Source organism: Manis pentadactyla, chromosome X, assembly GCF_030020395.1.
Source record: "Manis pentadactyla isolate mManPen7 chromosome X, mManPen7.hap1, whole genome shotgun sequence".
In the NCBI taxonomy this organism is placed as follows: domain Eukaryota; kingdom Metazoa; phylum Chordata; class Mammalia; order Pholidota; family Manidae; genus Manis; species Manis pentadactyla.
Window position 1 is genome coordinate 117,447,036 of NC_080038.1, and position 25,556 is coordinate 117,472,591.

At 40.9% G+C, this 25,556-nt stretch overlaps 1 protein-coding gene across 3 annotated transcripts in view; it reads right to left on the reverse strand.

Moving 5' to 3' along the window:
- Window positions 1–671: 671 nt before the first annotated feature.
- OCRL (OCRL inositol polyphosphate-5-phosphatase) overlaps window positions 672–25,556 on the reverse strand; it is a 67,712-nt gene continuing 42,827 nt past the window's right edge. For 2 of the 3 annotated variants that reach the window (XM_057495240.1, XM_057495242.1), the window contains 9 exons: window positions 16,800–16,910; window positions 15,972–16,137; window positions 15,475–15,710; window positions 8,753–8,776; window positions 5,903–6,019; window positions 4,916–5,000; window positions 4,179–4,306; window positions 3,318–3,429; window positions 672–3,097 (listed from right to left, as the gene is read on the reverse strand). In XM_057495240.1, coding sequence (XP_057351223.1) covers window positions 2,973–3,097; window positions 3,318–3,429; window positions 4,179–4,306; window positions 4,916–5,000; window positions 5,903–6,019; window positions 8,753–8,776; window positions 15,475–15,710; window positions 15,972–16,137; window positions 16,800–16,910 — 1,104 coding nt within the window. In that variant the 3' untranslated portion in view covers window positions 672–2,972. The remainder of the gene's footprint in view (window positions 3,098–3,317; window positions 3,430–4,178; window positions 4,307–4,915; window positions 5,001–5,902; window positions 6,020–8,752; window positions 8,777–15,474; window positions 15,711–15,971; window positions 16,138–16,799; window positions 16,911–25,556) is intronic. The other variant, XM_057495241.1, reaches the window with a different exon arrangement.

Genomic DNA, 25,556 nt, shown 5'->3' on the forward strand with positions numbered 1-25,556 from the left:
AAGTATTAGAGTTCAGGTTAAAACCCCCAAAAAGTAATAAATTTATAGACTCCATCCCGCTAAGAGGTAATAAAAGTTCAAAACTGGTTTTCAAAAGTTGAAAACTGAATGATGTGAAAACAGGGCTCTTTGAGGACATGCCTAAACTACCGAGGCTGTCGTGGCAAGGACCACTGGACTCTCCCAAAACATGTATGCTGGGCTTTGTCAGATTTCTGGGGCTGGAACGGTCATGGATCTGACCCACTGTGACATTTACATGTATTAAGAATCAACATCTTTCTTCCCAACAGTGTTATTTTGTTATCTGAATATCCAGGGTTAAAATAAGGATCCTTGGCTGGCCCCTGAAGCACTGTGACTTCTTTATTAGCCTCTCAAAAGACATGGCTGCTTCTTCTCTCCCAGGGCAAAGACACAGAGAATTTGTATGGTATTTTTCTGTAAGACAGGAAATGACAGTATAGGTGTAGTTGTGTGGACTGCAGCAGTCAAGTGGAACCCAGTGACATGAGCCTCCCTCCTCAGTTCTTCCTCATTAAGGTCAGTATTAGAGTTCAGGTTAGAACCCCTAAAAGGTACAAAATTTATAGACTCCATCCCCCTAAGAGGTAATAAAAGTTCAAAACTGGTTTTCAAAAGTTGAAAACTGAATGATGTGAAAACTTCCATTTTTCACACAACATATATTTATTCCGAAAAAATCTGCAATAAATTATAATAAAAAAGATGACATGAAATACAGAATCCCACTAGCAGCTTTGCTTAGTGACCAAGACATTTTTGGGAAATACAATAATTACAGAGTAAGAATCAGAAAACAGTGAAAAGGAGACTAATGCAATGTCACCACATGGGTTTCAACCATTTCTTCCCTAAAACAACAGATGCAGCGTCCTTCTGTACCAGTTGGATCTGAATCCCTTACTTCAGAGAAGCCATGAAATAGAATATTAGAGGTACTTGAGAATTAGAGGTTGGGGTGCTGGAGTAGGCACAGTGGGGAAGCAGATTTCTTAGGTCTGCTCTATTTCTTGTCTCCCCTATCTAGAGATTGTCTAAAACCCTGAACCTTGTGTACATCCAAGGACCAAAGCCAGAAAAACAGTTTTGGTAGTAAACCAACTTAGTGCATTTCTTAGCCTCATGAAGAAAGAGCTAGGGTGCTACACACAGCCCCCACTAAGCCCTTGGACATGCAAAGGTCCTGGGTTGGCAATATACTAGCAAATGTGCACAGGACAGGCATTTCCCCATCTTTGTGTTATGACCTTGCCCCAGCTTCTGTAAGCTGCCTCTCCTGTGATCACTTTCTGGCCTAGTGGAGGTGTTAAAGGTGTTCTACTTGCAGTCTTCCATTAACCAAGTTTAACACCAAGCCCCTGACCTATCAGATCTGCAGCTATTTGGCACCCATAACTTGACTCCTAGTTCTAAAACTCCCTACAGGAAAGGGCTTAACCAGTATACTGCGGGATACATACCTTTTCTTTCCCCCAAGAGCTCAACTTCTAAGAGATGGGGGAACTGGAGAACCACTCAGCAGGGGTGCTTCCCCTGGCTCTCTCCTTCGATGTGCTAGAAGAGTCAGGAGCCAAAGCCCAAGACTGGACACAGAGCCTGCATGTCAGGCTCCTTGGATTTGATGCTAACAGGCAAGAATGAGTTGACTCAGGGTGGTCTTAATGAAAGAAAACTAGGAGGAAACCAACTGTACCAGGCAGTCAGTGGCTGGTGGCTGGTTTACCAACCAATACAGACTAACGTCAAAAAATAAAAAAGAAGACTGCCTAATGGAGCTTGAGTAAATGAAAAGCTCGGAGGGTTGTCTAGGGTGGGAGAGAAAGGTGCCTTGGTTGGTCCCACTGTACAGTCTCTTTTACGTGGCACTGAATAAAGTGACTGGGAGCCATGTGGGGCTGGCGGTAGAGACCAGAGTCAGCCCTGATGAGGGAGTGGGCAACATCTGTCCCCTGGAACTTGAGGAGGCCAGAGAGAGGGCTCAAAGGGTTATCCTCCATACCCTTGCTGGGCGAAGGAGCAGCATCGCTAGCACCACCTGAGGTGCACATGTAGCTCCAGAGGTGGATTTCTAACTGGGGGATGGGTCCTATAGACACTGAGGATGTTTTCATGTCAAATTTGAGTAAGAACAGAAAGGGATGGTAAAAAGGACCTGTCAGACATGAATATTCTCACTCTTGAAATACTCAGTGTTTCTACTCTGATTGTGATCTTTCACATCAATGGGATGCCATCTCTAATAGACCCTAAAGTTCTGCTACTAAATATGATCTGAGACAAGAGAATATAGTTCCACCCAGAGAAGATCCACGAAAAGGCCAATGTTACAGAGACACACAGGAGCCACTGTAGTAGGAATGCATAAATGCATGTAGCAACCATATGTAGAGGGTTATCTCACTGCTGGGGGACACCCGAGGAGTCACCGGCCTGCTGAGACTTCCTTGGATGTAATAATACTAGCAGAGTGGAGTGCAAAGCAGTGATAAGGGGTGGAGTGGGGCAAAGTGCTTTAGACGAAGGACTATAGAGAAGTCTGGACTACAGCAAGTAGTGCTTGTAGGCCTAGAATGGGAACATTTCAGAATCTAGGCCTAGGTTGCTAAGGACAATCATGACAACTTGGCAGGAGGGCAACAAACATATCCCCAGGCAAAGGAGTATAAATACTGATCTCTTTACCTTATAGAGAGAGAACACAGAAACACCAAAATATGGTAACTTTGGCTTGGCAATATAAGTCTAAAAGAATTTTGCTGTGTAGGGTATGGTAAGAGGGATTAGGAAACTCTCTTCCTTTTGCTCTAGCAACAGAACTTTCTTATGCCAGCAGCCTCAAAGTTCTGCAATAGACCCTTCCTGTGGCATGACTTTTCAAATCAGTCTGAAATACCTGGTGCCAACACCTTCCACCTCTAGAATCTCAGAGAGTAGTAAACGGAAAAGGCTTAGTAGTCTTTGTCACTCTCAAGGAAAACCAGAAGGAACTGGATAGCATGCTGGCGGTCACTTGGAGACTGTCTTGCCGTAATGTTGGGTGGAGGCCTTAGGAGAAGACTAGTGAAGAGAGTAGCTAGAGGGTGAGAGAAAGAAAAGGGGAAAAGAAAACCTTCTGTCAGACTCAACCTAAGCAACACCTCAGGGAAGGGGGCTGGTGGCCCAGGGGATGAGGGTAGTGGGAAGGAAGTGGCTGCCATGTGCCCAGACATTAAGTTAGGAATACACTGTGTACACCGTCCACAGACTGTCCTGACCAACACCCCCGTGCAGCTCTTCCTAAGAAGTACTCTTACCAATCACGTTGTTGCTGACGTTGTTGTGTTTAGAAAATTTTAGGAGTTCTCGAAGGAATGCCATCAAATAATGGAAAACATTTCTATGGCATCTTGGAAGCTGGGCAATTATCTGTTTTAAAAAATGGGGGAGGGGGTGGGCAGTGAGAACAGGTGGAAGGAGGAAGTAAGAAGAGCTTACAGCTGCTATAAAAGTAATTTATAACTTCCAAGTCAGAATGGTTGTACTGTTTGGCCCCTGCCCCCTCAATGAGCAGGCCTGTGGTTGTCACATGGTCACACACACACCCTGCCTCATAAGCAGGTCAGTGTTCATCTGGTCTTTTTCCATCTCTCCAGACAGGTAGCCATGGCATCTGCCAGGCTGAATGGTTTTCTGTGCAATGTCACTTAGCATGATGGGAGTCCTTCCTGATGCTAGTCTGACTCAGAGGTATTCTCAACTATTGTGCATCAAAATCATTTCATGATTAAAAACAAACAAGAAGACAAAAAGAAGAAAGGATAATTAAAAAAATTAAAAAAGAAGAAATAAAAAAAGAAGAAAGGCTCACAAGTGTTACCACCCTCCCTTCCTGGTAACATCAGCCAGAATCCTACATCCAATCAGCTTCACCAATCTTACCCTAGCGTAGACATTTCTGCTCTACTTGGTAGGCCAACTGGAAGAGGGTGGCAAATATAATAGGAAGTAACATAATCTAAAATGTAAGGGTCCCAACTCTCAGTGCTGGTGTCCTGCCATAAACAACAGATTCAGACCCATCCTACCACATAGCTCGCTGCCCATCTGGCTTTGTAAAATCCATTTATCTATGGAGAAACCTACCCCAAGCACATCCTCAGAGCAACAAAACTCACCTGTCGGCAGTTCTGAGGCTCCTGAGCAGAGTCAAGGCATCGCTGATATAGCTCGTAACAGATCACAGGCTCTGGCAGGGCTTCCAGGAAAATGAGCAGTGCTTCAGCCACAGAGTGATTACTGCCAGCTGGATGGACTTAAGTCAAGGGAAACGGGCTTCAGGGAAGAGGCCGCAGAGAGACTTGAGTTGCTCCCTTTCTCAAGCTCCCTCAGGGACTGTTTCCTTCCCATTATTCAGGGCAAACTGATCCTAACTGGGGTTTAGTATTTTATTGGTCCAAGTACACTGTAGCTGAGTTGTTACGAAGTGATCAAAGACTTGGGAGGATTGGCCCAACTTGGCAGTCAGAAATATAGCCTGCAAAATGACGGCTCACACTGGATCAGTCCTTGAAACTAGTCACCAATGTTTCCCATCCTCCATTCTAGTGACTGTACATGTGGTGGCACGAGTGACCTGCCTGAAGCAGAGCAGGACCAGTGCTGTGGGTCCTACTTCCATGCCTATGAGAAGTCACTCTTACCCACCCCTTGATTTCTGTTAGTGAGTGTCTGATATAGAGAGGCCAAAAGTTCATGAAAGGCATTGAGAAACATCTGTATAGTCAATGATTACCTTATAGTAAAAGACAGATACTAAGAAAATAAAGACTAAAACACAAAAATCAGATGTAGGTGGGAAGAAGAGTTTGGCAAGTACTCATCCATCTCCCTAAACCTTTGTTGAAAAGGATACGGATTGTCTCGGGAATGCTGGTATCCAAACAATCAATGATCTGCTGTAACTCCTCCTGCATTCCAGGGGTTTGGAACAGGTCCTCCTACCAAAGAGGTCTCAATGAATAGCACAAGGCAAGATAATCAGCCCCAAAGTTCTGAAGACCACCCAGGGGTCAGGAGAGCAGCGGGAGGCAAAGGAAGAGTGGCATGTGCATTCATAATTAGGAATGGACATCCAACAATGGCTCCTTTGCCCTTTACCATCTGTATAATCCATGTGAAATTTTATTTCCCAACATAAAATTAACCTCAAAGGGCTTAACCTATACCTGATATGGTAGGAGACTAGGTGGCCATATCGGGATACCAGGTATTCCCACTTCCAGGCTTTGACAAGTAGAAAGCAGAGTATAAACAGTAGAACCATAATCAAATACTAGTAGGGAATGCTAGGACAGGAGTGAATACCATGCCCATACCCAGGCTTGCTTTCAAGTTCTACTATTCTTCAGTAAGAAAACATTATCCTTCAATTTGGTCCCAAGAAATTTCTCCTTTGAGGGGAATGCGTTGAGAGTGGCTAGTATTTTTGATAGGATTTCAAAGAAAAATGAGGCCCAAATTAAAGAAATGAGTTTGAAGTTTGCTTTGGACTTTAAAATCTGCAATGCCTATGAGGCAGCTAAAGTCAGCATTATAGACTCAGGTATGCAGCAGTCTGGGGGAGAGTGCATGTAGCCAGGAGACAGGTGTGCTCAGTTTGGGCCCAGTTCCCCCACTATGCTTATGCTGTGGTCTTAGGTAAATCACTTAATTTGCCTGCTTAAGCTCTCACATCTGTAAATAGGGATACTTCTGTCTGCCCAGGCAACCTGACAGTGCTGCTCTGTGGAGGTAAATTTCTGTGGGAAAGTTAAAAGCACTACACTGAGATGAGATATTATCATTTCCCACAGGACTAACACCCCTTCCAAAGTTGAAGGGCAGGCCCACTCTCACTTACCTGGTGACAGGCATATTTGAATAAGTGATCTACCAGAAGCCAGATCTCCTTGGGGACCTGAAGGGGTCTCTCACTGGTACCTTCATCCAAGGGAACCATCTGTAGAACAGATTTCTCCTAATAGATGAAAAAGGATGAGAACCAAAGGGGTCTTAATAACTGTGCGCAACTTAATTTCCTTCAAATTCTGCATATGTAAAAATTCATCATCTCTCAAGATTTTTCATTTTTTCTCACTGGGAATACCCCTGGTCAAAAGGCACTCGATACTGATTCCCACAATTAAACAATCTCCTTTTCTAGATGCTTCACTTAACTGCTGAGTATTCCATCGGGGTTTATGTATATCATCTGGAAGGGTTGTGTGTTGCAAATCCTTTCAAGAGTGACACTGAGAAACAAGTGCTCCAGCAATACGGTCACGGTTGAGTACACACACCATCGGAGACTTGTAGACCATTCAATCACAGTCATCAAGACAGTACTTTGAGAGAGCAGCATCTACTTAGGCTTCTGTGCACTTTTAATTCATACTTTTTTCCAGTTATACCACAAATATTACAGTTTTCATTGTTGATTTAAATGAGGGTTTCTGGTCCTCAGGAATTAAAGACAATTCTCCACAGTAGACCTACATACATGAGTATTTCAGGCTTGAAAGGTCTAATTTTAAGGCACTAAAACTCATAAGCCTTAAGATCCACAAATAGTCAACTGAACACAGCATACCAAGAGCAGAAACACTGTGAATGGCCTAGGGTCTGAGTCCAGAAGTTATTCTTTATATGAACAGCTCAGCATAGATTTCTTGGGGCTTTGGCTCCTTTCACCTATCTTTCTACTGTCTGGTAGATTCTCCTGAAAGAATCTAAGAGAAAAATCCAGAGGTGACAAAAACTAAATCTGAATTTGAAAATGGTTAGGGAGTAAACTCAATCATCTTATGTTTATATAGCTAAATATAAAGTATATCATAAAGGTGTCTGAAATAGGTTAAAAGGCATCTGAAGGCAGCCTTCAGAAAAAGCCTAGTGGAGAAAATGGTGACTGTTTTTTTGTATCTTCTCCCCTCCTGTACCTCCAGCTTAAGGTCATATATTACATATGTTCAACTTTGGGAAATTCTGTAAATTCCATCTACAACCCCTAGCCATGTTGCTTCAAGGTAAAGAAAAGGAGCATTTCACTACTTCCAGAGACCATGTCCACTGGAGCAGAGCCTGAGGGCTCTTCTTAACATTATATTCTTCAACAAGCACTGGTGACCTTTTAAAGCCACTATACCTTTCTAAGGGAACAGGGAAGAGAAGGGAGCATGACAGTTGGTTACCATTTAAAATTTATTTTCTTCACATTCATTTTGCTTCCTTTCTTCCCTTCCCTGGGATTCTATCACTTGACATTCATGTTTCCCATAGCTGCCAGAACTTCTATCAGTGGCTCATCCACTAACTTCCTTCCTATAGCAAATATTAAATCCAGGTATCTACACAATATCTGAGCCAAAACACTGTCCATAATGCAGTATGCTCATGTTCTGGACCAAATGTAACACACATATAGATTCTTTAGCAGACTGCCTCCAAACTTACCATATGTAAATTATGCAGCACTGATTCATGTGCTTTATAAAAAAAATCTGACATCCAGTTTGGCACTTTTCTGTACTAAGGCATTAAGGCGACACAAGGTACTGTCCAAAATGAAAAGCCAACATGGCCTCTTATTAACAGGGAAGGGCTGGGAAGCAGAGCTGTCTCAAACCTTAGTGGTTTAAAAAGGTTAATAAAAGATATGAAGATTATATACACCATCCACTATCAAATTCATGAAATGTCATACTTGTGTCTCTGAAGTCTAGAGAATGATCATGTACAAGAAATGGTATTTTTTAGTAGCATCACATATTATCCTGAACTCTAATTTTCAAAGGGAAATCAGACACACTTTGTCCTTGCTCAACAAGACACATTCAGTGCTTGCTAAGCACACACTTTGTAACCTTAGTACAAATAACTAAGGCACAAAACCGTATGCCAACCCCCCCATCAAAGTGCATTAAACTCTACTAAATGGGGAGGTCACATTAGATACTGTGTGAAAGTGCTTTAAGAATGATTTTCAAGCACATGTTTCTCTACTTGATAGCCCTCTGTGGAGCTCGGCACTCTCCAACTTGAAGATGGAAGTTGGCAGCGCACCACAGAGGTTTTCACTAGGCATTCAGCAGACCCAGGTTCTAGTCCCCTCTGCCACAAATCCGATGTCAGGAACTGCATGACTTTAGCAAGTTTCTCAAACCTTCCTGGGCCTTGGTTGTTTTGTCTATTAGAATGGAGAAAACATTTTCCCTTGTGTGAAGGCAGAGAGCTGGACCAGATGATCCCTTATGATCTCGTGCAGATCTATAATTCTATTCCATGCTCTATTTCTTGACCATATCTGTGCATTTTGTCAATAATTAATCACTTATTACTAACCCCAAGTCATTCTTAATACAACAGAAACCCACTTCTAGTTTTACTACCATTGGAAATGGAGGACAGATAAGCATACTCTCCTCTACCTCATGAACTGTCAGATACATCATGACAGCTCTTTAGTTACGTCTCATTTCAAAAATACAAATCTGGAACCTTGAGTCCTATTGCTTTTATGCACTACATCTCAATGACTTGACCAGGGCAGTAAATGTCTTTCCTGTACTTCAGACACACTTAAAAGTCAGCTGACAGGACTTTGGGGGATTCTCATGGAGTCAGAGGTCTCTGACTGTGGGAAAGCCTAGGGACCACAGTTAAGTGTTAATCAAGCCCAGAGAAACATGTAATCACCAATGGATTGCATTACCTTTTCTAGGAAGCTGTCTTCTTCCTGAGAGCAGAGCAGGAAAAGAAAGTCATTGACAGATAGAAAATGATTAGAATTAATTTACAGAATTAGAAACAGATCAGTATTATTAGAACTCACTAGTTTACTAGATACATACACTTTGAACAGCTTTGAATTCTTCAGATAAATGCTGAAAACGGAACACATTCTCACATGCAAAGTTCTCTATTATGCATATTAAATTTCTGTGCAGTTTATTGAGACAATCAGTGAGGAGACATGTGCCGCCTGCCCCAGCCAAATGCCTGCTGATGTTTCCTTCTCATGCGCTGCTTGCAGCGGGCCCTGCTGCCGCCTCATGTGGCTGCTCACTTCATCCTGATGCCGCTTCAGTGGGAGAACTGGGGTCCGAGCACAACAGTGGTCACTCATAAGCCTCTCTCCTCTCCACTCCCATTCCTCTCATCCTAGTAGCCCCCTAAGCAGTACCCACACTCCTTTCTACCTCCCCATACCCACGCACCTCCTCAAAGGCCCCTAAAGTCCCCAGATACGGAGGTCCCTCTGAAATGTAAATTACTTTCATTTCAGCCCTTTGTGGACCAGAAGATCCATCATTATCCCCTATTGTATTTTCCTATTAGGTATAAAAGGAAAAAGCAAAGCAGGGGAGAGGGAAGAAGGTACCTTTTAAAAATCATCTCTGTCTTTTGTGCTATTACTACAATCCAGTAAGAACAGCAATAGTAACTACCCTCACGTTTTAGGGAGCATCTGCCATGTAGTGGGAACCGTGTAAAGTACTCATATGCAATGTTATTTACTCTGCACACATGTGCAAAATAGGTATTATCACCATTTTACAGATGAGGAGAATAAAGCTCTGAGAGGTTAAGTTACTTGCACAAAGTCACACTACTAAGTAGTAAGTGGCAGAATCATGATTAGAACTCAGTTCTGATAGACTCCACAGTCATTACCACTATGCTCTCTTAGACAACTCAAAAAGGACCATCTGACTGCTTCCTGGACAGAGAGGCAGGGGCAAACTGTGAGAATGCATTTCACTCCATAGAGGGCTGAAGACAATGAGAAACCCCACTTACAAGGCAGCATGGTTAGTGGAAAGAGTGACAGTCATGGGTGCAAACCTTTGCTCTGCCTCTTATTTTGTACAGACCCCAGGCATGTTACTAAACTTTATAAATCCTCAGTTTCTTCACCTCTAGAACTGGGATAATAATATTTACCTTATAGGGACAGGCAAGCAGCCTAAAACCCAGGGGTGGTGGTACAGTGGTGGTACTGTATGCCAGCAGAAAGCCTGGGTACCTCAAGTTTCCTCACACCATCTCAGCAACTGCAACTGGAATCCTCCTAATCCCACCATGGGCCACCAAGAACCTGAGTATAAATCACATGTCTCGGGGCTGAGAGTAAAAGGAGAAATCCCAGTCTACTATTAGAGATGTGCAGGAGGCTGGAGTGGGGGAGCATGGTTCCCTGATGTTCCAAGCAGTAACGTTGAATGCACTTCCCCCAAATGACTGTTTATATGGTGGTTAGGTTTTTTAGTATTACTAGATACATTATGAGTTAAGCATGCTCTTATAGTTACCTAGGTTTTTAAATACCACATATAAAATAAAATAAAAATAATGAGAATAATAATGCTTTATAAAGTATGCATTATTTATGGTATTGTGATTACAATACTTTTAAATGTAAAAGTTAATTCTGAGTGCCAAACGGCTGATAGAACACAATTTTGGAGCACAGCCTCTTAAAAATTTAGAACTACTTATAAATAGAGAATCTGCCTGTCTGACAGACTACTCCATTTTCCCTCCCATGAGTACATGCCACATGATATGATGAGTAAAACTAGGCAGTTTTTATATACTAACCTGTCAAACCAGGCCCTCAAAGATGTCCAGAGACTTCTCACAACGGAGATGGGACTTAACTAGCTTTTAAAAGGATCACAGGATTTTCAAGGGTGGAGATGGGGTGAGGACATTACAAGTGGAAGGTGCAGAAAAGGTAAATCAGGTGTGATTAGGGAAAAGTCATCTGGTTTGTGGGGAGCATGAGGGGATGTTGACAAAAACAGCAGGAAATAACTCTGAAAAGATGTGCTGAAGTCAGACTTTGCGGACCTTGAATGACAGAGCAATTTAGATTGTATTTAGCAGGTGTGGGGGAACCAACGACTACCTTTAAGCAAGGAAGTGACAGGCCCCAAAGCTACATTACAGAAAGATCCATCTGCCAGCCCTAAAGAGGAAGAATGGAAGGGTAGGGAGAGAGAGGCAAAGGGAATCATTAAAAGGCTATCAAGGTAGGTCAAAGAGGAGAGAATAAACACCTTAACTAAGAATGCGAAAATAATATATTTTTAAAAAAATGAATGGATACAAGAGAAAACTCTGAAAGAAGAAGTCAAAAGGATTTTAATAAGATACTGGTTGAGAGGCAGCAGATTTACACAGAAAGCTTATTTCTGACTACAGCCATGCTGTAGATATAAATTACATTTATTTCAACACTAGGCTCAGTTCTGAAAGTAGTAACACCACTTAGCCCCCACTGACAAAAAGCATACCCCTAAGGTAGTCCTGAGGTTGCTGCTAATCACTTAGTTCAACTGACCTGCCCAGTCTCTGCAAAAGGCTCCACGTGGATCACACTAAAAAAGGGAACCTAGTTCAGGTTAACACAGGCACACTATAAATACACTGCAAATCATTCTTCACCCCACATTCATCCTTAGAGGAATCTTTCCAGTAGAAAATACAGCTAGAATAATGTAAGTCATTCAGAGGCAGATTTAGGTTTTAAGAAAAAGAGCAGAAAACTAAATGGATACTGAAATTCTAGAAAGGATTAGTTTGTGTGAAATAGAGAGAAGAAACACAAACCATATGCCTAACTGGGTAAGAAATGAGTGCTTAGATCAGCAAGACAAAGTGAACACTTAGGGGAGAGATGACTAGGGATGAAATCTTCAAGTTGTTATTTCAAATGTTTGATACCATTTTCCTAATAGACAGACATGTCCCCAAGCAAACATGTCCACCCATCCTTCAACTTTCTCATCTCTGTACCTGTGAGCAAAACCTTTAACCAGATCCGCTGAGTTCAAGCCTGGTCTCCTCTGCATTAATTTACCCTGCAAGCAACACAAGAATGTTTCTCTGAACACGTCAATTTACAACCTCACACTACTCTCATCAAATCTTTCTGATGGTTCTAGATGCCCTCTGGCTCTACTATAAACTCATTTGTTGACTTTGAAACTATCCACTGTCTGTACCATACGTAACACACCTCACACACTCTTAAACTTAATCTTCATTCTTCCCAGGGAAATCTCGTGATTTTTCATACAAGATCTTTTTGCTTTCACCTTCTAACCTTTATGCTCACCCAATATATTAATACATGTTCCCTGAATACTTGGTGCCGCACTTACTTCTAGTATGTTAATGTTACGTGCATCAAATATTCATTAAAGTCAAAATGGGCTGGTTCTGAGATTGATTTTTACAGAGACAATAATATGCTGTTACTTTATGTATTTATTTTATGGTGAGTAAGCAGCACCAGAAAGGAATCTATTGTTAATACAAATTAGAAGCTCCATAACTCTCATTCTAAATGACTTTCCAAAATACTGCTTTACCAAACCCACTGGACATTAGCTAGTAAAGGTAGTTAATGTTTAGATTATCTCTAACTAAACCCCTATGAACCTTGATTTAGAATTTAGCCATGTTATATACACAAGTCAACTTTCATCACCACTTAATTATAGGAACACACATAAACTCCATAATACTTTTTGTATCCAATGTCTGACATATAAATATTGATGATTATATGCTACTTAATATGCTAGTTAATAAACCTATCTTAATTCTGGAAAAGAATAAAGATAATTACAAACAGATTCTCTTATGTTTGTCACTTGCGCTAACCCCAACTATTCCAGTAGTGGCAAAATCACTGTGAGAAGGGCAGGAGGAATGAAAAGGGTTTATGCCAGTTACCTCATTCTTCATTTGGTGGGAAGAGGGTATGACAGAAGAATATTTCTGAAACAGTGCATAGAGAGTCAACACAGGCACTGAACTCATTTCTGGTTTCACCAAAAGCTTAGATTAAGTAATAAAATAGAGGACAACAGTGACCATTATTAACAGCATCATCTCATGGGATTTAAAGTATCACCTTGGGTCTTGGAACAAATATGAACACACAAACCTTAAAGAACATTTCAGAAAATCAAGATCAAGTCAAAGGAGAGTGGGATGGTATTATGAATGGGGTATAGATAATCTTGCATTTCTTGTTTACTGCCCCACACTAATATGGATAATTTCCTCATCAATGAGATACAGGAATTTAATAATACTGAAATGCAACAGCCTGTGAACAGAACCAGAAGCCTAAATCCTACAAAATAAAAGCTTTAAAAGAATAAATGATGACCACACACACACACAATTTAATAAGAATGCAACAATTTTGTAAAGAAAAGAAAAAATGAATAGGGTTCTTTTTTAAAACTCTGAATCATTTGTGTTCAAAAAGTGGAAAATGGCTTCCTACAGAGCCATTAACTCCACCAATGATTTTGGCTAGTTCCCACTTATGGACAAATGTGGTTGAATTAACTGATAATATTTTTTAAAAAACAAAACTTTTTTTATGCTGGTTGAGCCTCATTCCAGTCACTTCAATTAATATAGGAAAACTACAGTGAAGAGTACTATATAAGGGCTCTGCCAACTCTGACCAAAAAATAAAGCCAGGTTCCAGTTTATAGGAAGTAAGGTGGGAAGAGGGAGTATGAAAGGACAATTTAAAAAAACTATCAAGAGGGAACAATCAGACAAATACAGGAAATGGTGGATCCTTGACTGGGCAACTGTCTGGCGTCTTAGAAAATCAATGTCATTAAAGAAAAAAAGGGGAGAACTCTTCTACTCTAAGAGACTGCAAAGACCTCACCAAAGGTATTGCATGAATCCAGACTGGATTCTGGCTTAAAGAAGCTATAAAAGAAATTATTGGGACACCTAGAGGAATCTAAATATGGACTGGCCATATTTCTTAGGCATAATAATGATACTGTACTTATACAGAAGTTGCCCTTTTTCTTAAAAGAGGCAGGCTAAAGTGTTTACTGGTGAAGTGACATGTCACCACTTAATTTCAAATGGTACAGCAAAAAACAGGTGTAGGTCTGTTTATGTCTGTAAGCCATGTGGGTGTTCATGGTATTGTTCTTTCCATTTTTCTGCACATTTTCCATTTTCATAATAAAAAGTTGGGAAAAACAAAATTGGGAAATAGTGTTTGGGATGGAGGGAAGGGTTGGGAGGAAAAAAAGGGAAACAACTTCATTTAGAATATATCCTAAAAGGTGAAACATGAAATTTGAAGAAAGGAATATGGTGGTAGAAGAAAAAACAAGCACCATAAAAAATAACAGAATGTCAGGATATGAATTTCTGGGAAAATATGGTTCTCTCAAACAGATATATACTCAGTCATGAGGGCTCTAGGGAAACAAGTATAATTCCAAGAAAGAATGCTGGGACTGGACTCCAGTGTTTTAATCTGCCATCTGAGTCACAGCTGAAACAATTCCATGGCAACACAACAGATGACAATCAATCAAGCCAGCAGCCTGACAGCCGGTCTACCTCTCCCCACTATGCGATTCAATCCCTGCGTGGCTAGGCTGAAAGGACCGCCAGACAGACTGACAGTAATGATAATGTACAGTGGTCGTGTCACCAAATTTTCTTTGGTAAAAGACCAAGAATATTCTTTTATAGACCAAAGAGGTCTGCACACAAATCCAACAATACTTTCATGCAGAAGGTAAGTTCTTAATAGGATGAACTTGTTACTAAATCAATTTGTTACTGAAGCATTTCCTCCATAAAGACACTGATATAAGACATGGTGTCAGAGAAGGGAAATCTTACTCCTTTTCTTTCTTAAGAGAATCACATTCAACATGCATCTAACTTCAGTGCACATTATAACCATTGGGGATGCTGATACAATTGCAGATTCCTAGGTCCCCAACCCTGAGATTCTGATTCCACTGCCAGAGGTGAGCACGGGGAGGGACCTAATCTTGTCTAAGGACTCCTGGGGGTTCTGAGGCAGGTACTCTGAGATTGAATTGGAGGCCTGGCTTCAACAAACAGCCAAGCTTGACTTGGATCAGGTATGAGGATATAGTGAGGAGTACTGGAGTGGCAGTCAGACAATCTGGTGATGGAGTAGTCACTAACTTACTCCACTGTGGGCAGGTTATTGTCTCTATGCCTCAGTTTCCTCATATGTTTAATGAGGATAATACTGCCTCCCCCACTTACTGTACTACACATACATGTTAATTTATACAAAAGTGCCTTGAAAATATGAAGAGCATAACAATGAGCATTATATCTTTGAGACGGGAGCTTTAATCTAATTCAGTGAAGTTAGTATTATTAAATTCCCAACAAGAGCCAATTACAGACTACCCTCTCCTGTTTCCTGTTAGGCTTAATCTAGTGAAAGCAGTGCTAGAGTAAAGTGACATTCTTACTCTTATTCATATCATTTGAGAGTCCCCCTTGCTGACAAAAGAAAAAACAGACATAATGGGGACATCACTTAAGTATTGCGAAAATTATATCTAAAGGAGGCTCATGACATAGGATGTTTCTTACCAAGTCTATAAGCTTGGTAACAGGAACTTCTCGGATTGGTCTTTTCATTCTGCACAAAGCCTCTAAGGATGTACCAAAACAACTTGGGAGGTAATTTCCACTGATGGTCAAGAAGTAATCTTTGCCTCGATCCAAGTGAAGGACAAGAATATCTTCAATCTTATCCTCCCCTGAGTTCAGAATGGTCACAGAGTCTTTGTTGACATACACATCAAGGGAAATATCCACTGTCTCATCTGAAATGTAAGAGGTAACACATGGTAACAGAAACTTCCATTGGAAAAGCAAAAAGGAGATAAGAACCAACAGTAGAAGTGTCCTCTAAAAATATCATCAAATGAAGAAGAAATTGTACAGACAAAAAAGGTATTCCCAACATAATGACAGTGAAGGTAAGAGACGTGTGGTTAGAAAATAGGAAGTTAAACAATGGGAGAGGATGGGAGTCAAGAGGAGATGTACATTGCAAGCAGAGACAGTGGTAAAGGGAAACTCACTTGGCTCCAAGTAGCCCTCAAAAGGTTCAGCCCGAAGCCATGGCTTGCAGTACTGGCTGTCATTAAGTTTAGGGATGAAAGAAAAATGGCAGGGAACCTGTCCATTGTTGCTGATCTGGAACTTCTCCTTCTGTAGTTGCCGAAACTTCACATTCTCAAACACAAACTGGGGAATAACAGACAGACACAAACATGCATCACTAGTAGGGGAAGTAAGTCAGTTGGATTATTCCATCAAGAATATGAATGAAGAGTAAGGTCATTATTAATCAGGTGTGCAACTGCCATATGCATTCACCAACTGAGCGAGCTGTATAACATCTCCTCTCACATATAATACTCATGCTGGCAGAGGAGGAATTAGGCAGCTCTTGCTACTTCTCAAGGCTACTCTGATTGTTCCTGGGATCCTAAGAGGATAACCCAACCTTGGGTCAGAATAATTAATCCTGTGACCAAGTCCTGGTTCCTGAGATAAGAATTAACCAACAACTGTGAATTATCAAATAAGAGCAGCTAATATCTGAGGGCTTACTCTGTACCAGGCAATTTTAAGAGCTTTGTGTGTATTAAGTCATGTAATCCTCATGACCACCCCTTTATGCAGAAAAGGTTAACCAATTAACTTTACCTTTACTCTGAGAGGGTAAGACACTCACCTGTGGTCATACATCTACTCAATGGCTGTGCTAGGATTGGAATGGAGGCAGTTTGACTTCAGCACACATGCTCTTTACCACTTTGTTGTGTTGCCTTTTCTAAGGAGCATGGTTTCCCTTATGTTAACCACAGTGGGCAAGAGATGGGTAGGTGTGTATTTTTGCTCACCTCCCTCCTGCTGAGTTCTAAGGAAGGAAGGAAGTCATTTTCCATTCTGTCCATGATGCGTACAATATCTTCGAACACTTTCCTATACCTCCGTTCATCCACAACCTTCACCTGAAAGAAATAAACCCTATTTTCAGTCTTACATGCTCCTAGCTCATCTTCCTTTGAGATTATCTAACAATTTAAAACTGGTCATTACAGCAATCATGTAAAATAAACTGAGGTGCAAACAACACCCTCAAACACTTTCTGATATCTTGCTCCATCCACAACTTTCACTTCATAGAAAACAGATCCTTATGTTAGTCTTAGGTACTCTCAAATTTATATAACTCAAGAGTCTAACATTTTTTAAAAGGTGACTAAAGGAAAAACAAATTGAACTAAGCATTACAGAATCACATACTTTAATGTAAAATTAAGGTTAATTGGTTAACTTCCTGGAAGTTGAACTTCGATGATAAGAAGCTTGGCAATAACAAATATTTGGGAAGAATATTTTCTTGTTCCATTGTTATTTAGTAGTGGTGAAAACGGGACAATTGTGGTAAAAAGTGATTTCCTGCATTGTACAAAATGACAGTGACAAAACAAACCTACTGTAGAAAAAACGATTAAAGCATTTAACGTTATTACTTGCTGTACACAATGCCAAGAATCATAATATCAATGTTCAGATTATATAATGATAAAAGTAAGTTAGTAAATGGAACCTATGGCCATTTTAGAAAATAGCCAACACAAAATGTCCTAGAGTAAAAGCATGACAACAGACAAATAAATCATCTTGACTAACAGATCAAAAACATCTCCCATCTGACATAGCACTTTCAGCTTCCTGATAGAGTTGTATGTTTTTACTATTAAAACTTTATATAAATCAATGCCAAAAATGAATGTAAATAACATAGCATTTTAAGTTATCAAGCTCCCAGTTTCTTTGTAGAATAGAAAACTTCACTAAGTTCAGTGTAAAAAAAAAGATGATTGATGTATGCAGTACAGGTTGTCAAGCAAATGGGGAAAACAAGAACATCAAGGTGAGGCAAATACCTCAAAGACTGGAAAGGTTTTTATATATCTAAACCATAAGGCTTAGAGAACTGAGGAACAAGCAATCACTAGTGTTACCAGGGTCCATACTATAGTGTTAGGTTCAAATTAATTTTATAATTTTTTAATACTTTTTCAAAATTTTGCAACTTTTTATTTCAAAAATGGTTTTACATGTCATCTTATTTTTACAGCAATCTGTTAGGCTACCAAAGCAAGGATTCTTCTTCTAATAGTTGAGAATATCAAGATACAAAAGACCGAAGTTGCTTATTGCCACAGTTAATATCAGAGGTGATATCTGGGCCTCTAGTGTTAAGACCCTTTCCAAAATACCAGGCATGGAACAGGAGCAATTCAAGTAGGTCTTAAAATCACAGATGTCTCAACCTACTGATCACAATCTACAGATGTGGGTTCCATATACTGGCAATTTTTAAAGCTAACTAAGCAATTCTTACATCCACCAAAGTCTGACAGATCCCATTACCAAGTGCAGGGGTGGGAACTCCTATCTCAGCTTAATCTTGGCCAGCCCACACAGTGAGTCTTCTGAAACTAATTGGTCACTAAGCACTTGGTCCCTTTGTTAATAGTCACTGATGCCAAGTGTGGTAAAAAATATAATGTGGTTTTGAAAGCCTCTAATCATAGCATATCCAAGAGTCCAAAATGTGGTGTGGTTACTCAGTAAAATCAAAGCTTTTCTTAGTGGGTTATCATGATCACAGCCCTTAATGGCACATCAAGGATAATGAAGGGGAAGAACACCATAGAATGTTACCACCTGGTCCACCCATTTTAGAAATGAAAATTACCAACAAAATTGGGAATTAAGAATGAGCTAGAGGAGGGGGCGGAAGATGGCGGCGTGAGTAGAGCAGCGGAAATCTCCTCCCAAAACAGCATATATCTATGAAAATATAACAAAGACAACCCTTCCTAGAATAAAGACCAGAGGACACAGGACAATATCCAGACCACATCCACACCTGAGAGAACCCAGCGCCTCGCGAAGGGGGTAAGATACAAGCCCCGGCCCCGCGGGAGCCGAGCGCCCCTCCCCCCAGCTCCCGGCGGGAGAAGAGCAGGCAGAGCGGGAGGGAGACGGAGCCCAGGGCTGCCGAACACCCAGCCCCAGCCATCCGGGCCAGAGTGCAGGGCCCTCGATACTGGGAAAACAGGGCAGCAAGAACAGTGAGCAGGCACTGGAGGCTGGGCGACAGAGGACATAAGAAAAGCGCGCGACCATTTTTTTTTTTTTGCTTTTTTGCTGCTTTGTTTTGGCGAGCGCTTTTTGGAAGTCTTAAAGGGACAGGGACCCCAGTATTAGGGAAACAGGGCAGAAAGACCGGTGAGCAGAGGCCTGAGGCTGGCACCGGAGAATAAAGAAAAACGAACGACCACCTTTTTTTTTTTTAATTAAAAATTTTTTTTTTTTTTTTTTAATTAAAAAAATTTTTTTTCTTGTTTTTTTTGTGGTCGTTGTTTTGTTTTGGCGGGTGCTTTTTGGAAGTCTTAAAGGGGCAGGGCGGGCCACTTAATCCAGAGGTAGGGAATCCGGGATCTCTGGGCACCCTAACCCCTGGGCTGCAGGGAGCAGGGAGGCCCCTTACGGAGATAAATAGCCTCCCAGCAGCTCCTGCTCCAACGCGACTCCACCATTTTGGAGTAGCTGCCCGAGCCAGGCCACGCCCACAGCAACAGCGGAGATTAACTCCATAGCAGCCGGGCAGGAAGCAGAAACCCTGTCTGCGCGCAGCTGCGCAGCACAAGCCACTAGAGGCCGCTGTTCTCCCAGGAGAGGAGGGCCACAAACCAACAAGACGGGAAGTCCTTCCAGCCGTCACTCGTCCCAGCTCTGCAAACTATTCCTATCACCATGAAAAGGCAAAGCTACAGGCAGACAAAGATCACAGAGACAACACCAGAGAAGGAGACAGACCTAACCAGTCTTCCTGACAAAGAATTCAAAATAAGAATCATAAACATGCTGACAGAGATGCAGAGAAATACGCAAGAAAAATGGGATGAAGTCCGGAAAGAGATCACAGATGCCAGAAAGGAGATCGCAGAAATGAAACAAACTCTGGAAGGGTTTATAAGCAGAATGGATAGAATGCAAGAGGCCATTGATGGAATTGAAATCAGAGAACAGGAACGCATGGAAGCTGACATAGAGAGAGACAAAAGGATCTCCAGGAATGAAACAATATTAAGAGAACTGTGTGACCAATCTAAAAGGAGCAATATCCGTATTATAGGGGTCCCAGAAGAAGAAGAGAGAGGCAAAGAGATGGAAAGTATCTTAGAAGAAATAATTGCTGAAAACTTCCCCACACTGGGGGAGGAAGTAATCAAACAGACCACGGAAATACACAGAACCCCCAACAGAAAGGATCCAAGAAGGGCAACACCAACACACATAATAATTAAAATGGCAAAGATCAAGGACAAGGAAAGAGTGTTAAAGGCAGCTAGAGAGAAAAAGGTCACCTATAAAGGGAAACCCATCAGGCTAACGTCAGATTTCTCAACAGAAACCCTACAGGCCAGAAGAGAATGGCATGATATATTTAATACAATGAAACAGAAGGGCCTTGAACCAAGGATACTGTATCCAGCACGACTATCATTCAAATATGACGGTGGGATTAAACAATTCCCAGACAAACAAAAGCTGAGGGAATTTGCTTTCCACAAACCACCTCTACAGAACATCTTACAGGGACTGCTCTAGATGGGAGCACTCCTAGAAAGAGCACAGCACAAAACACCCAACATATGAAGAATCGAGGAGGAGGAACAAGAAGGGAGAGAAGAAAAGAATCTCCAGACAGTGTATATAACAGCTCAATAAGCGAGCTAAGTTAGGCAGTAAGATACTAAAGAGGCTAACCTTGAACCTTTGGTAACCACGAATTTAAAGCCTGCAATGGCAATAAGTACGTATCTTTCAATAGTCACCCTAAATGTTAATGGGTTGAATGCACCAATCAAAAGACACAGAGTAACAGAATGGATAAAAAAGCAAGACCCATCTATATGCTGCTTACAAGAAACTCACCTCAAACCCAAAGACATGTACAGACTAAAAGTCAAGGGATGGAAAAACATATTTCAAGCAAACAACAGTGAGAAGAAAGCAGGGGTTGCAGTACTAATATCAGACAAAATAGACTTCAAAACAAAGAAAGTAACAAGAGATAAAGAAGGACACTACATAATGATAAAGGGCTCAGTCCAACAAGAGGATATAACCATTCTAAATATATATGCACCCAACACAAGAGCACCAGCATATGTGAAACAAATACTAACAGAACTAAAGGGGGATATAGACTGCAATGCATTCATTCTAGGAGACTTCAACACACCACTCACCCCAAAGGATAGATCCACCGGGCAGAAAATAAGTAAGGACACGGAAGCACTGAACAACACAGTAGAGCAGATGGACCTAATAGACATCTATAGAACTCTACATCCAAAAGCAGCGGGATATACATTCTTCTCAAGTGCACATGGAACATTCTCCAGAATAGACTACATACTAGGCCACAAAAAGAGCCTCAGAAAATTCCAAAAGATTGAAATCCTACCAACCAACTTTTCAGACCACAAAGGCATAAAACTAGAAATAAACTGTACAAAGAAAGCAAAGAGGCTCACGAACACATGGAGGCTTAACAACACGCTCCTAAATAATCAATGGATCAATGACCAAATCAAAATGGAGATCCAGCAATATATGGAAACAAATGACAACAACAACACTAAGCCCCAACTTCTGTGGGACACAGCAAAAGCAGTCTTAAGAGGAAAGTATATAGCAATCCAAGCATATTTAAAAAAGGAACAGCAATCCCAAATGAATGGTCTAATGTCACAATTATCGAAATTGGAAAAAGAAGAACAGATGAGGCCTAAGGTCAGCAGAAGGAGGGACATAATAAAGATCAGAGAAGAAATAAATAAAATTGAGAAGAATAAAACAATAGCAAAAATCAATGAAACCAAGAGCTGGTTCTTCGAGAAAATAAACAAAATAGATAAGCCTCTAGCCAGACTTATTAAGAAGAAAAGAGAGTCAACACAAATCAACAGTATCAGAAACGAGAAAGGAAAAATCACGACGGACCCCACGGAAATGCAAAGAATTATTGGAGAATACTATGAAAACCTATATGCTAACAAGCTGGGAAACCTAGGAGAAATGGACAACTTCCTAGAAAAATATAACCTTCCAAGATTGACCCAGGAAGAAACAGAAAATCTAAACAGACCAATTACCAGCAACGAAATTGAAGAGGTAATCAAAAAACTACCAAAGAACAAAACCCCCGGGCCAGATGGATTTACCTCGGAATTTTATCAGACATACAGGGAAGACATAATACCCATTCTCCTTAAAGTTTTCCAAAAAATAGAGGAGGAGGGGATACTCCCAAACTCATTCTATGAAGCTAACATCACCCTAATACCAAAACCAGGCAAAGACCCCACCAAAAAAGAAAACTACAGACCAATATCCCTGATGAACGTAGATGCAAAAATACTCAACAAAATATTAGCAAACCGAATTCAAAAATACATCAAAAGGATCATACACCATGACCAAGTGGGATTCATTCCAGGGATGCAAGGATGGTACAACATTCGAAAGTCCATCAACATCATCCACCACATCAACAAAAAGAAAGACAAAAACCACATGATCATCTCCATAGATGCTGAAAAAGCATTTGACAAAGTTCAACATCCATTCATGTTAAAAACTCTCAGCAAAATGGGAATAGAGGGCAAGTACCTCAACATAATAAAGGCCATCTATGATAAACCCACAGCCAACATTATATTGAACAGCGAGAAGCTGAAAGCATTTCCTCTGAGATCGGGAACTAGACAGGGATGCCCACTCTCTCCACTGTTATTTAACATAGTACTGGAGGTCCTAGCCACGGCAATCAGACAAAATAAAGAAATACAAGGAATCCAGATTGGTAAAGAAGAAGTTAAACTGTCACTATTTGCAGATGACATGATACTGTACATAAAAAACCCTAAAGACTCCACCCCAAAACTACTAGAACTGATATCGGAATACAGCAAAGTTGCAGGATACAAAATCAACACACAGAAATCTGTGGCTTTCCTATATACTAACAATGAACCAACAGAGAGAGAAATCAGGAAAACAACTCCATTCACAATTGCATCAAAAAAAATAAAATACCTAGGAATAAACCTAACCAAAGAAGTGAAAGACTTATACTCTGAAAACTACAAGTCACTCTTAAGAGAAATTAAAGGGGACACTAACAGATGGAAACTCATCCCATGCTCGTGGCTAGGAAGAATTAATATCGTTAAAATGGCCATCCTGCCCAAAGCAATATACAGATTTGATGCAATCCCTATGAAACTACCAGCAACATTCTTCAATGAACTGGAACAAATAATTCAAAAATTCATATGGAAACACCAAAGACCCCGAATAGCCAAAGCAATCCTGAGAAAGAAGAATAAAGTAGGGGGGATCTCACTCCCCAACTTCAAGCTCTACTATAAAGCCATAGTAATCAAGACAATTTGGTACTGGCACAAGAGCAGAGCCACAGACCAATGGAACAGATTAGAGAATCCAGACATTAACCCAGACATATATGGTCAATTAATATTTGATAAAGGAGCCATGGACATACAATGGCGAAATGACAGTCTCTTCAACAGGTGGTGCTGGCAAAACTGGACAGCTACATGTAGGAGAATGAAACTGGACCATTGTCTAACCCCATATACAAAAGTAAACTCAAAATGGATCAAAGACCTGAATGTAAGCCATGAAACCATTAAACTCTTGGAAGAAAACATAGGCGAAAACCTCTTAGACATAAACATGAGTGACCTCTTCTTGAACATATCTCCCCGGGCAAGGAAAACAACAGCAAAAATGAGTAAGTGGGACTATATTAAGCTGAAAAGCTTCTGTACAGCAAAAGACACCATCAATAGAACAAGAAGGATCCCTACAGTATGGGAGAATATATTTGAAAATGACACATCCGATAAAGGCTTGACGTCCAGAATATATAAGGAGCTCTCACGCCTCAACAAACAAAAAACAAATAACCCAATTAAAAAATGGGCAGAGGAACTGAACAGACAGTTCTCCAAAAAAGAAATACAGAGGGCCAACAGACACATGAAAAGATGCTCCACATCGCTAATCATCAGAGAAATGCAAATTAAAACTACAATGAGGTATCACCTCACACCAGTAAGGATGGCTGCCATCCAAAAGACAAACAACAACAAATGTTGGCGAGGCTGTGGAGAAAGGGGAACCCTCCTACACTGCTGGTGGGAATGTAAGTTAGTTCAACCATTGTGGAAAGCAGTATGGAGGTACATCAAAATGCTCAAAACAGACTTACCATTTGACCCAGGAATTGCACTCCTAGGAATTTACCCTAAGAATGCAGCAATCAAGTTTGAGAAAGACAGATGCACCCCTATGTTTATTGCAGCACTATTTACAATAGCCAAGAATTGGAAGCAACCTAAATGTCCATCAATAGATGAATGGATAAAGAAGATGTGGTACATATACACAATGGAATACTACTCAGCTATAAGAAAAGGGCAAATCCAATCATTTGCAGCAACATGGATGGAGCTGGAGGGTATTATGCTCAGTGAAACAAGCCAAGCGGAGAAAGAGAAATACCAAATGATTTCACTTATCTGTGGAATATAAGAACAAAGGAAAAACTGAAGGAACAAAACAGCAGCAGAATCACAGAACTCAAGAATGGACTAACAGGTACCAAAGGGAAAGGGACTGGGGAGGATGGGTGGGTAGGGAGGGATAAGGGGGGGAGAAGTAGGGGGGTATTAAGATTAACATGCATGGGGGGGTAGGAGAAAAGGGAGGGCTGTACAACACAGAGAAGGCAAGTAGTGATTCTACAACATTTTGCTATGCTGATGGACAGTGACTGTAAAGGGGTTTATAGGGGAGACCTGGTATAGGGGAGAGCCTAGTAAACATAATATTCGTCATGTAAGTGTAGATTAGTGATAGCAAAAAAAAAAAAAAAAAAAAAGGGCAGTTCCTGTGTGGTAACCTCCAACGAGTTCTACACAAGGGTATAAAGGGCATATAAAAGTGTAGTCAAAGGGTCTGTTTGTGTTTATACAGAGGATCAAAGCCTAATTGGGCTACCCCGAAAATGAACTAAGATACGATATGAAAAAGAACTTCCAACATCTGCACCCTCTGGAAGACTCATGCCAGAAGATGATCATCAAAAAACCCCAACAAAGATCCACGCACTGCTACAGCTGTAGATGCACTCATCCCACCAGTTCCTGGACCTGCCATGGGAATGAGGAAGGAGATATCTAAGCTGGCCTGTGCATACAGTAAAACAACAAAATTGGACTGGATCTATACTGTTGGAACTCAACCAAGAATTTGGAGAAGTGCAAATTGTAGCGCTCCAAAGTCTTACAACTACAAACTATTTATTGTTAAAAGAACATATGGCATGTGAACAGTCCCCAGGAATGGGTTGTTTTAATTTGTCTGATTTCTCTCAGACTGTTCAAGTTCATTTGGACAATATCCACCATATCATAGATAAGTTTTCACAAATGCCTAAGGTGCCTAACTGGTTTTCTTGGTTTCACTGCAGATGG